Source organism: Crassostrea angulata, chromosome 3 (genome assembly GCF_025612915.1).
Source record: "Crassostrea angulata isolate pt1a10 chromosome 3, ASM2561291v2, whole genome shotgun sequence".
Classification (NCBI taxonomy): Eukaryota; Metazoa; Mollusca; class Bivalvia; order Ostreida; family Ostreidae; genus Magallana; species Magallana angulata.
In genome coordinates, this window is record NC_069113.1 from 9,467,945 (window position 1) to 9,480,718 (window position 12,774).

General features: G+C 35.1%; 3 protein-coding genes across 3 annotated transcripts; 1 reads left to right on the forward strand and 2 right to left on the reverse strand.

Annotated features, from left to right (window-relative positions):
* Positions 1-1,990: 1,990 nt before the first annotated feature.
* Positions 1,991-11,377, reverse strand: LOC128175414 (polyubiquitin-C). Its single transcript, XM_052841028.1, has 3 exons — positions 11,290-11,377; positions 4,748-4,776; positions 1,991-4,253 (listed from the first exon to the last, which is right to left on the reverse strand). Exon 3 carries the CDS (start codon positions 4,247-4,249, stop codon positions 2,192-2,194), a length of 2,058 nt encoding a protein of 685 aa, XP_052696988.1. The 5' UTR covers positions 4,250-4,253; positions 4,748-4,776; positions 11,290-11,377; the 3' UTR covers positions 1,991-2,191.
* On the forward strand, positions 4,786-8,268 carry LOC128175415 (uncharacterized). Its single transcript, XM_052841029.1, has 7 exons — positions 4,786-4,954; positions 5,747-5,890; positions 6,083-6,197; positions 6,320-6,490; positions 6,592-6,767; positions 7,183-7,301; positions 7,568-8,268. Exons 1-7 carry the CDS (start codon positions 4,842-4,844, stop codon positions 8,119-8,121), a joined length of 1,392 nt encoding a protein of 463 aa, XP_052696989.1. The 5' UTR covers positions 4,786-4,841; the 3' UTR covers positions 8,122-8,268.
* LOC128175416 (uncharacterized) lies at positions 8,308-11,183 on the reverse strand. The gene is made up of 7 exons (XM_052841030.1): positions 11,044-11,183; positions 10,715-10,812; positions 10,383-10,502; positions 9,554-9,818; positions 9,261-9,400; positions 8,771-8,968; positions 8,308-8,576 (listed from the first exon to the last, which is right to left on the reverse strand). The coding sequence occupies exons 3-7, from the start codon at positions 10,429-10,431 to the stop codon at positions 8,353-8,355; spliced, it is 876 nt and encodes a 291-aa protein (XP_052696990.1). The 5' UTR covers positions 10,432-10,502; positions 10,715-10,812; positions 11,044-11,183; the 3' UTR covers positions 8,308-8,352.
* Positions 11,378-12,774: the final 1,397 nt, after the last annotated feature.

Here is a 12,774-nt window from a genome sequence, read left to right on the forward strand (position 1 = left end):
CTGTGGTAGGTTGACATTGGAGCATGTTTTAAGCAATAAAGTTATAGAAACATTGGTCTTTTGCACTTCGATCAAAGCCTACATACAACAATTTCTAAATAAAAAAGGGTCAAAATTTGACAAAAGAGTATCTCCCATAACGATGGTTCATGATTTTGCATTAATTCAATCTCGCTGTTAGGGATCAGAATTAAAATGATATAAAAGTTGTTAAGTAAGCATAGTGATCCTATATTTTTCTATTCTATTTGTAGTTTATATGTCAGGATCAACTTTCACATAGTCCAAAAAACATTTAAACAAAAAATATTCATTAACAAAATGATTCATTTACCAAGTTTTGATTTAAGGTGCTCTGATCAAAGGTTTTTTTTCATCATAGAAATGTTATTTATCCTTCAAACTTCATAAATGAAATAAAATAAAAAGAAGTTTCTTTATGGTATCCATGCATTTTTACGAAGTTATTGCAATTTTGGCCTCGATGGATATAATGGAATAAATATTCAAGTTCAGATAACACTTGAAACAAGTGAAAAGCTGTCAATGTGACAGCAAACCGGGTTTTCTTTTATGTGAACTGTATCCATAATCCATGTCAACCCGTATCCAGTGAAATGGATAAGGTGAAAGGGTACCCTATATGCAATATTTTGCCAAAAAATGACTAAGTTCAAAAGCTGGTATTTTTTTCATAAATAATCAGAAATCTAAATCCTAGCAATATGCACACCTCTGATATACTAGTATGTACAATTGATCTGCAAAAGAACAACTTCCTATCTTAAAAACTGTAGGAGGAGTTATCCGTACAATGAGGGTACCCTATATGCAATATTTTGCCAAAAAATGACTAAGTTCAAGAAGCTGGTATTTTTTTCATTAATTATCGGAAATCTAAATCCTAGCAATATGCACACCTCTGATATATGTACAATTGATCTGCAAAAGAACAACTTCTTATCTTGAAAACTGTAGGAGGAGTTATCCGTACAATGAGGGTACCCTATATGCAATATTTTCCCCAAAAATGACTAAGTTCAAGAAGCTGGTATTTTTTTTCATTAATTATCGGACATCTAAATCCTAGCAATATGCACATCTCTGATATTATGTACAATTGATCTGCAAAAGAACAACTTCCTATCTTGAAAACTGTAGGAGGAGTTATCCGTACAATGAGGGTACCCTTTTGGCAGCCGCCCGCCCGCCCGCCATTTTCACCATTTTAATAACCGGATTTTTCCTTTGGAAAACCCGGTTAAAAAAAGTTGTCCCAGTGCTTTATGAAGTAGGTCTCCGTAGACCCACTAAGTCAAGCAGTTCGTTCGATAGATGTGGGCAAGTATAATCAGTATCGTAGTGTAAGAGCAGTCCCATGACAACAGAGTATTAGAACCATTTTAACAAGAGCTTGGACTTTGTTTAGTTGTGTCAAACAGCAATGTGACATAGGCCTGTATATTTCAGTGCCGGCCACGGCTCTCTTATATCAACAATTTTCGTCTTGCTTTTGAGCCAAGAATACACAATGATGAGTCGAGCAAATTTCGCTCGAAACCGCTTCATTTTTTACTTGATTTGAAGCAAGAATTAGATAGCTACGTCCTACTGAAAGTCCAAAGTCTTGTTAAAATGGTTCTATTTGAAATTGGAATCATTTTGATTCTTGGAATTAGGGGCTTTTAATAAAATTACATATAGACCAACTTAGACGAGTAACATGAAGTTTTATTGTTTCAATCAACATGAATTTTTCTTATGTATAGTCCAAGGGCAATTTTCTTAAAAGCCTTAAAGTCCAACAATCAAAATGATTCCAAATTCAAATATTTATCTGTTGTAACAAGAAAATTGATAATTTAGAGTTACAGAACATTACCGAGAATAAGAGATTACTGAAAATCTAATATTTTCTTTCACATACATGAAATATTTCAAATTGGAATACATAACAAATTTATCCTTTTGAACCCATTCAAAACGCAGATTTAAATGTTGCAACTGTTTATTGTTCATTACCAAACATGTTTATTGTTCATTACCAACATACAAAAATTCAAGTTCAATTTAGTTCAAATTCTGAGGAAAAATTGAAAGTCAATAAAACTGAATTTGGTGAATTTGTTCAAAACTTCAGCGTGATGGTTCTGCCAGAATTAAAAATGTGCACAGATTTTTTTTAAAAATGTTAATTTCCTCCTCTCAGACGCAAGACCAAATGGAGGGTGGATTCCTTCTGAATGTTGTAGTCAGAGAGGGTGCGACCATCTTCCAGCTGTTTACCGGCGAAGATCAATCTCTGCTGATCTGGGGGAATTCCTTCTTTGTCCTGGATCTTGGCTTTGACATTTTCAATGGTGTCCGAGGGCTCCACTTCCAGTGTGATGGTTTTGCCAGTCAGTGTTTTGACAAAGATTTGCATACCTCCTCTCAGACGCAAGACCAAATGGAGGGTGGATTCTTTCTGAATGTTGTAGTCAGAGAGTGTGCGACCATCTTCCAGCTGTTTACCGGCGAAGATCAATCTCTGCTGATCTGGGGGAATTCCTTCTTTGTCCTGGATCTTGGCTTTGACATTTTCAATGGTGTCTGAGGGCTCCACTTCCAGTGTGATGGTTTTGCCAGTCAGTGTTTTGACAAAGATTTGCATACCTCCTCTCAGACGCAAGACCAAATGGAGGGTGGATTCCTTCTGAATGTTGTAGTCGGAGAGAGTGCGACCATCTTCCAGCTGTTTACCGGCGAAGATCAATCTCTGCTGATCTGGGGGAATTCCTTCTTTGTCCTGGATCTTGGCTTTGACATTTTCAATGGTGTCTGAGGGCTCCACTTCCAGTGTGATGGTTTTGCCAGTCAGTGTTTTGACAAAGATTTGCATACCTCCTCTCAGACGCAAGACCAAATGGAGGGTGGATTCTTTCTGAATGTTGTAGTCGGAGAGAGTGCGGCCATCTTCCAGCTGTTTACCGGCGAAGATCAATCTCTGCTGATCTGGGGGAATTCCTTCTTTGTCCTGGATCTTGGCCTTGACGTTTTCAATGGTGTCTGAGGGCTCCACTTCCAGTGTGATGGTTTTGCCAGTCAGTGTTTTGACAAAGATTTGCATACCTCCTCTCAGACGCAAGACCAAATGGAGGGTGGATTCTTTCTGAATGTTGTAGTCGGAGAGAGTGCGACCATCTTCCAGCTGTTTACCGGCGAAGATCAATCTCTGCTGATCTGGGGGAATTCCTTCTTTGTCCTGGATCTTGGCTTTGACATTTTCAATGGTGTCTGAGGGCTCCACTTCCAGTGTGATGGTTTTGCCAGTCAGCGTTTTGACAAAGATTTGCATACCTCCTCTCAGACGCAAGACCAAATGAAGGGTGGATTCCTTCTGAATGTTGTAGTCGGAGAGAGTGCGACCATCTTCCAGCTGTTTACCGGCGAAGATCAATCTCTGCTGATCTGGGGGAATTCCTTCTTTGTCCTGGATCTTGGCTTTGACATTTTCAATGGTGTCTGAGGGCTCCACTTCCAGTGTGATGGTTTTGCCAGTCAGTGTTTTGACAAAGATTTGCATACCTCCTCTCAGACGCAAGACCAAATGGAGGGTGGATTCTTTCTGAATGTTGTAGTCAGAGAGTGTGCGACCATCTTCCAGCTGTTTACCGGCGAAGATCAATCTCTGCTGATCTGGGGGAATTCCTTCTTTGTCCTGGATCTTGGCTTTGACATTTTCAATGGTGTCTGAGGGCTCCACTTCCAGTGTGATGGTTTTGCCAGTCAGTGTTTTGACAAAGATTTGCATACCTCCTCTCAGACGCAAGACCAAATGGAGGGTGGATTCCTTCTGAATGTTGTAGTCAGAGAGAGTGCGACCATCTTCCAGCTGTTTACCGGCGAAGATCAATCTCTGCTGATCTGGGGGAATTCCTTCTTTGTCCTGGATCTTGGCCTTGACATTTTCAATGGTGTCTGAGGGCTCCACTTCCAGTGTGATGGTTTTGCCAGTCAGTGTTTTGACAAAGATTTGCATACCTCCTCTCAGACGCAAGACCAAATGGAGGGTGGATTCCTTCTGAATGTTGTAGTCAGAGAGAGTGCGGCCATCTTCCAACTGTTTTCCGGCGAAGATCAATCTCTGCTGATCTGGGGGAATTCCTTCTTTGTCCTGGATCTTGGCCTTGACATTTTCAATGGTGTCCGAGGGCTCTACTTCAAGTGTAATAGTCTTGCCAGTGAGGGTCTTGACAAAGATCTGCATGATTCTGAAAAACATAATTACTTATCGTTAGTATATTTAAAGACCATTATAGCTTAAATTTTTCCTTCGATTCAAAACTATTTTTTGCAGTTTGTTAAAGATATAAATGAAAGCGGTTTTTTTTTTAACTTCTCTTACGAAATATTTGATAAAAGTTAGTCATGGAAAATTCTAGAACTCCCCTCCCCGCCCTAAGTTCAGAAACACAAATTGGTTAAATTATCATTAAAATCCGATAAATGAATGGTTAAAATGAAGCAGAATGATTTTTTTAAATTTAGAATCTTGAAAACTAAAAGGTATTTGATAGATATTTAGAATTATGTTATAAATCCGTCCGTTGAAAAAAAAAACAAGATGGCGGAATTTTCCAGATCTGTATATATTTTATGTCTTAAGTGAACGTATTTGAATATTCCAACTAAATTTCAACGGTTTATATTCTTTGTCATTGTTAAAGGATCGTGTCTATATCATATAAGCAAAATTCATTCTTACCTCTGTGTGGATTTATATTCTCCGTACTTTATAGGGGCTGTAAGCTCGCAAACGAGAGCGCGCGAGATTTAAATACTTCCGGTGACAAACAAACATGGTGATCTGCTTTGCGTTCGCATGCAATCATAGAAGTGGCGCAAATAGTTGCAAGTTCTATCGTTTTCCGACTGACACAAAGAAAAGGACGTTATGGGGAAAGATATGCAGGTCAGTATTAATGCATCTAAATGTATTCAGCATGTTTTGAATGAAGTATATAAGCGATCTTGACCGGATTTCAGGACATGACATCTAATCATACAACTTATTTCATTGATAAGCAAGGCGATACCTGAGAACGAATAGTGAGACTTTATTTTTAATGCGTTATACATCAATCTATAGATTTGCGTTAGTCTGTTGATATATTCACGAACCACATGTACATCTTATGTGGACCATTACGTACCAATCTGATTAAAATCAAACCTTCCAATACGACCATCAAAATAAAGGAGCTAGTAGAAGGTTTGATTTTAAACAGACTGGACCATTACAAGTGCATGTGTCATCACCTGCGAAGTTCAATAAGCATAGTGATACTGTCGATGAAAAATTAAAATTAATTTAGTAAATTATAATACTGCTATATTTTTATGCCTAATATAGTACCAATAGTACAAGTAGAATTGTTAATACATGTACTCGTAACAGTCTAAGTAGTCATTATTCAGCTGTTATAAAGAGAATTCATGTTGTAAATTGCGGAGCCCATAGTCTATTATCATGATTAAAATCAATTAAACACTTGTTGAAATATACTGATACACTGATATACTGATACACATCATGATGTACATAGTCTACTAGTAATACTGATGTACATATAAATTTTGTCCATCAAATTCAATACATGTATATTGAATTGCACCTCTATTTCGTGAATACAATGAGAGATAACAGTTGCGGTATATGCTGTTGCTTTGAAACTATACAGACAACTGACTTTTCTTTATTTAGAAGAGCTGATCGACAACCAGAAAATCAAAATGACAGGATTTGTTCCTGCCATTTCAAAGAGGGGAAAAAGGAAGGAGATCCTGTCTACTTTGCATGGAACGACAAAAAGTACATGGATTTTCCTGATCCAGAAAAATCAGATAGGTGAGAGAAATTTTTTCATGGAAGTATTTACTAAATTTGGCTAATTCTAATATTTCCTATAATTAATTTGTCAAATATTGAATGCTAGATGTGGTTGATATTACAAAATAAACATTATGTACAAAGTTTATGCTATTTAGATACAATTAATTAATATTTATATATTAATATATTAATTAAAAATGCTTCCAGGAAAAGGAGGAAGACGTGCCAGCCCCAGTCCTGTGAAGCTAAAACAATAACCCAGCGTGCATCCTGTGAGAAAGAGCAGATACAAGATGCTGTTGATTGTGAAAATGTAGAACATGTAACTTCCTCAATCATTTTGCAAATATTTTTAATCGTCTTTTTTAAAATGGTGTTTTATATAACAAATAAGTAGATACAATATCCATACATATAGTGAAATGAAAATATATTTATCTTAAGGTTGATGTAGATCACAGCTACACAGTATCTTGCTCAAGAAACTGTTCAATAGAAATGCAACAACTCTCTTCAGAGATTAAAAAGTTGGAAGAAGAGTTAGTTGCTCTAAAGATCAACAGCAATAAAAGAAAACCCATGACTGTAGCAGAAATTAGGGACAGCGAAGAAAAGGTTAATATATATTATTGTTGATGAGGTAAAATGAAATTTACATACTAGAAAAAAAAATTATCAAAGGTTCTTTCTTGTGAAATTTATGACTTATTTTGCAGATGCTGCTTTACACATCAATACAATATGATGTCTTTGAAGTGCTTGTGGGACTGCTTGGTCGCTTTGAATTAAATTACTTTAATGGTTGGTCACCATCACTAAATATTGAAAATCAGCTTCTGATTGTTTTGATGAAGCTGAAGCTCAACCTAAGAGACATAGACTTGGCTCACAGGTATAATAACTTACATTAATTTAATGAATATTTGAATGTGAAATAAATAATAAATTATATTCAGTATATATTAGTTCACCTGAGCCAAAGGCTCAAGTGAACTTTTCAGATCAAAATTTGTCTGTTGTCTGTCATTGGCTATTGAGATCCCCGCCCTCAAACCATATATTTTTTTGTATCAAGATCTAAATCTTATTTTCCTATTGATGAATGTTCATTCATGGATATTGGAAGATGACAAAGGTTTACTTTTGTCCATACCCTTCAATATATACACATTGTTAATCCCAAACCTCTGATCATCTCTATGAAGCAGAGTGCTCAGGAGAGCAATGTGATCCTTGGACCTTTTGTACTTATTTTCTTGGATGGTAATATTTTGGTAACAATATACATTTTATCTCTCATTTCGCAGGTTTTGTGTAAGCAGATCTACAATTTCCAACATTTTTAACACATTGGTTCATGCCCTCCATGAAATGTTGTATGTGGGTGTTGTTGACACATGTTTCCCCAGTCAGCTTAAATGCAAAGGTTTGTATGACGATTTACATTCACATGAATAGAAAATCCTATTATGAAGCAAATATTGATGCATTATACTCTTTATCTATATTGCAAACATTGATTTGCTATCTAATCATGCAGACTGCTTTAACATAATATACATGTAATAATTATAGAATGTTGCTATATTGTAGACTTAAATTATTTCCCTATAATTAAGAAAATATTAAGCCAACTTTACATCTTACTTAAAGTACTGTTGAATTAATTGATTTCCCCCCATTTTCATTTAGGCTCTATGCCAAAGTCATTTGCAGAGTTTTCCTCTGCAAGGGCTTCCATGGATGCCATTGAGACAACCCAGGATATTCCTGGACACCTGGATACACAGGCCATGGCATACAGTTCATATAAGAGCCGTCACACTGTTAAAGCAGTGACTTGTGTCGCCCCAAATGGTGCCGTCACTTACTGTTCTCCTTTATATCCAGGATCAACATCAGATGTTGCGATTGTGCGTCACAGCAAAGTTCTTGAGAAATTCAAACCTGGAGACCTAATTTTAGCCGACAAGGGATTCACAATCCATGATCAATTACCCCAAGGTGTGTGCTTGAACATTCCAGCATTTTTATCCTCAAGAGGGCAGTTTACCAAGAAAGAAGCAGAACTGTGTTACAAAATAGCCAGAGCAAGAATTCACGTGGAACGGGCTAATGAGAGGATAAAGAACTTTGAAATACTTCGCCACATACCAGCAACCTACAGGCCATTATCAACCAAGATATTTCAACTTTGTTCCTCCTTGGTCAACTTGCAAGCACCTCTTTTGAAAGAAATTTCATAGAGCATTTACAATTATGAATCCATCTGATTTTTTATTTTTTCAGAAACAAATTATTCATGCAACATTGTTCACTTGTAAAGTAGAATGGGATGCATGTTAACATTTTAAGCTATTATGAGACTTTATTAGCATTGCTGTTGATCTATGTTTTGTATATGAAATCAAATGATAAATAAGATGACTGCACTGATTTCTTTTGTTTTATTAGATGTGTTATTTCAATACATCTTGTTAATTTTTAATTAGTTCTGGAATGAAAGTGTTAAAATAAAATTCTATTAATTGTGCAATGTTCTTTGTCCACTCAGAGTCCTTGGTGATCCGGATAATTTTGCAGTCTTTAGTAGTCCAAACAATCAAATCACAGCAGTTCTTATTGCACAAATGGAGCTGGCCTTGTATCTGGTGAAAGTAAGGATGGTTGGACTTGAGGTAGAAAAAGCCTTCTCTGTATTCTAAATACAACAAAGAGTTTGCATAAATCAAATACGGTTTACAACTTTATATCAATAACTGGAACAGAAGGGGAAATGTAGTTAATAGAGGTTCATATACAAATATTTTGAAAGAGTAATAGAACACAGAACTCTATAGTTTGAGTGCTTTCATGAATTTAGATTGATATACATCAGTATATACATGTACTTACCAAGGTAAAAATCCTTTAGACTGTGCACTGCCTCATATATTGTTAAATGTGCTGCAGAGTAAGGGCATTTCACTTCAACTATATCAGGAACAGCATCTCGAGCCTCTGGTGTCTGGAAATTCACATCACATGTTGGTGGGTGCAGGACTAAACCATCTGGAGATGCACCTAAAACGCCAGACTCGTGCAGCCAAATCCCTGAATCAAAATAAATTTTAATTTGCAATTTTATTGAAACGGGTATATTAAAGAAAAAGTTGTTATATTTCATATTCATTTAATATTTATAAAATCTACATAAATCGATATAAAGTAAATGAGGTTTTTACCTCAAACAAAAAAAATATATATTCATTTCTTGAAAATTAAATGAGAATGGACAATTCTCATGAGAAATTTGGGTAAAAGTTCCTTTCAAAATGGAGTCATGGTCAATTTAAGAACAATGCCGTCTGTTCGGAAATGATCAAGATTAAAGAACAAAAATTACCAGTTTGTTGCACTGAAGCATTAAATTCATGTTCATATTTCTTCAGTGCATGTTCCTCATGTGTAATTCCCCAAGCAACTGCTTTGATGGATTCTAAGTTGTATGAGGACATGAGACGTTTCTTGAGAGAAATGGTAATTCTGCAATTAAAAACATCCATTACTAGCCATTTATAAGCAGTACACAGTTATTATTGAAACCTGTACATAATTAGTTTTAGAATTATCAAATGCTATTCATGATGCATAAATTCATGAATCATGCTGGATAAGTATATAATAATAATAGTTTACTGTCTTCTCTTTGTACTGAGCACTGCTCCAAAATTGGATGCTGTTATCCTGTTTTTTCTGATGATTGACCACATTGGATTGTTTCTTTGACCCTTGGTTGCCAGTGCAGTATTTGTTATGACTTCTTCAGACAAAATCAGAGCTCGTCTTAACCATACCATGGACATATCAGAATGAACAAATTCTGCACTGGTCAAGAGATCTTCTATGATGGGAGCAGGGGGGCCTGGCTCACATGGTTCTGGCTGAAGAATCCATTCCATAGCTGTGTATATACAAACATGTTATTGTTTTTCTAGTACATATATGAATATGTATCTAAACATTTATGAGTTTTGTAATTGTAAAACATTTAGAAGTTTCTACAATAAGTCTACACCTATCTACAGGTAGTAAGCATCACAGAATTTTTTATATATTTCAAAATTTCAGTGATCACATACACTAATTCTGTAATATTCTATCAAATATTACAAATTATTCTCTCATTTTACATGCATAACAATCAAACAACATAAAAACTTAATACTGAAATTTAAAAAAAGTATATTCAAATGAAAGCAACTCTGTCAGAAAATGAAATGATCATAACTAAGATATAACAAAATATAGATCAGAATACAGATTAGTAAAACATTTTTTGCAAATTGGCAACAACCAATTATACCAATAAATCTGCCTAGTTTTGCTAACTCTTGTTGAAAAAAACTTCTGTCATTATCATCGAATGGCCTGCGCAGAGCACTTAAAATTCAAGAAAATTACTTCTTAAAGCATGAACAATTAATCCATATTTTTTTTACTTGTTAATCCAATATTTCACACTTACTGATAATCAGGTTGAGATGGTGGAAATAATTCTTCCATTGTCTTAACATCTGTTTTAATGGCTGTCTTTGGATTCTTTAGCCATCCACATTTCACATCAGTCTTACTAACACATTTGTACCTGTATAATTATGTATTCGAATTAATATTTCACAATTAATAGTAAATCAGGCACGTACGTTATTAAACAATTTCATTAAATTCAATGAACATCAGTATGTAGTACTACTAAGTCAAGCAACATATTTACATCGCCTCCTATTTTCACATCATATTTTACCTGCATGAACTAGTCACAGTAGTACATTTCAATTGACAACTGATTGAACTTACCCATACAACAGTGCTGCTGCAACGTGATGACAGACAAACTTCCCTAAAGGACACTCACAATTTGTCGAAGATACGGCATAGCCATCGTCTAGAGCTGCCTACAAATATGTCCAAAACGGGTTGTAATATAAAATTTGCAATTGTAATATCCCCATAAAACCCGAATATCCTCCAGTGTGACAAAATTTATTGGAAATAAAATTGAACTTTTAAGTTTGGAACGTTTTAGGAAGCAATACACAAGTTACACAACGTACGTTACATTAATAATTACGCACATTATCATACATTAAAATCACGAAATTAAAGGTAGACATGTATTTCCTTACTTACTGTTACTTTGTATGACTTGTTCTTCATCGACGCCTGAACCACTGCATTAACTATATTCGTCTCGTTGTCGAAGAGAAACTTCAAAACATGATTGCTATATACAGCATTCTCTGATTTTCGCATAAGCTTCGGTTTGTCTGTAGTATAATTAGCCCAGTACTGTATCGATATCGCCATTTCTGCATTTGTTTGTCACCGGAAGCGCTTCACCGGAAATTACTTAAAACGAGACTTACAGCCCCTATTGTTCCTTCTTCCTTCTCTTTGTTGCGATTTACTCGTCATCCGGGATATTTCTTGGTTTTATAGACAGACATCACGTGGTATATTTATCGTTGAATGGTTGGCTAGAACCTTCTTTACATGTGACTTGTAATGTCTAAAAATACTTCCTTTGGCTATTATGACATCACGTACACATAAATAGGCACATGTAAGCACGGTAAGGCGTGTTTATACATGAACAGGTGTAAACAAATTGCGTAATCAAGTACGATTTTCTTAGTTTAATCAGTTAATTTTCTTCTGTTGACCCGCTGGCGCAGTCATAAACGTAAATTTTTTATTAATTCTTTGTCAAATTAAAATCATTAGATTTTGACGTAGTAACCGCGGGAGGGGGGGGGGGGGGGTAAAGCTCTGTGAATCTGGTACATTCACCATGCATGTTCACCGCAGACACATACAGTCAGCTAGTATACATTGATTGTATATAGTTACTGGGGATTAATGGCTAATATATCTTGGAACATATGCAAGTTAGCTAAGCATACATGAATAGGCAAACAAAAGAGGTTTATGTATAAAATTTTCTTTTTAATTTTCTTGATTATATCGATCGATCTCATTTTTTGTTTTGTTTTTGTAGTTGTTTGTTTTGACCCACCAAATTGCTGGGAAATAGGTATTTTTCAGTGTTAATTGTTATTATTTAGAAAATGCTGATTCGATCAGATAGGCGAGATAATACAATAATAAATATATGTATAATACAATAATATACTAGGTCTCTTAATTTGTGTTTATTATCTGATTATAGCGCCAACCGAGCGGTCATGTAATTTTGTCCTCAGTATGTAAAGTCTATATATATTTTTTAGTAGCGTAAAATTCTTCCTCATATCTTGAAAATGAAACTCAAGTTCATCTATTCGACATTTTATTTACACATACCACAATATATAGTACAACACATTCATGAAATCAAACGGCAAGATGATTCCAACAAGCAATGATAATCACAATATATACATGTATCCAAAAATCATAGTTGTCATTGTTAACATATGGTATATACATGTATATATGTGAAAGTTAACTTGGGTGAAATTTCAAGCTTATGAAATAATCTATATTTATAAATAGGTAAATTTCAGATTAGATAACCAACGATCTGCTTAACAATCTATTCTATAACGGATCTGTATTTTAATCAGATTGATAAACTATCACGGTTATATTATAATATTTTCTTCTCAAAATTAAGTACAATATGCACGAACACTAGCTGCAGTATGTTCATAGTAATCTCTCTCTTCCTTCTATAGCGCTATCTTCATTTTCATATTCACTTACGTTATATGACATTGTAATTATACAGGCCATTACAATATGCCAGCTGCATCTACATAGCATGTTTCCTGATTATCTATGTCGATGATATCTGCATGCATGTACAAACTTCGCAGATTAAAGTTTGAGTTCGGATGTTGAAAAGACCGAAATGT

Excerpts from the sequence above, each read along its gene's own strand:
- LOC128175414 (XM_052841028.1), bottom strand. The coding sequence starts at position 4,249 with ATGCAGATCTTTGTCAAGACCCTCACTGGCAAGACTATTACACTTGAA.
- LOC128175416 (XM_052841030.1), bottom strand. The coding sequence starts at position 10,431 with ATGTTAAGACAATGGAAGAATTATTTCCACCATCTCAACCTGATTATC. Across the intron at positions 9,401-9,553 it reads CTCAGTACAAAGAGAAGACA|AATTACCATTTCTCTCAAGA; the intron begins GTAAACTATTAT and ends TTTTAATTGCAG. Across the intron at positions 8,577-8,770 it reads TCTAAAGGATTTTTACCTTG|AATACAGAGAAGGCTTTTTC; the intron begins GTAAGTACATGT and ends TGTTGTATTTAG.
- LOC128175415 (XM_052841029.1), top strand. The coding sequence starts at position 4,842 with ATGGTGATCTGCTTTGCGTTCGCATGCAATCATAGAAGTGGCGCAAAT. Across the intron at positions 5,891-6,082 it reads GATCCAGAAAAATCAGATAG|GAAAAGGAGGAAGACGTGCC; the intron begins GTGAGAGAAATT and ends AAATGCTTCCAG. Across the intron at positions 6,491-6,591 it reads TTAGGGACAGCGAAGAAAAG|ATGCTGCTTTACACATCAAT; the intron begins GTTAATATATAT and ends CTTATTTTGCAG.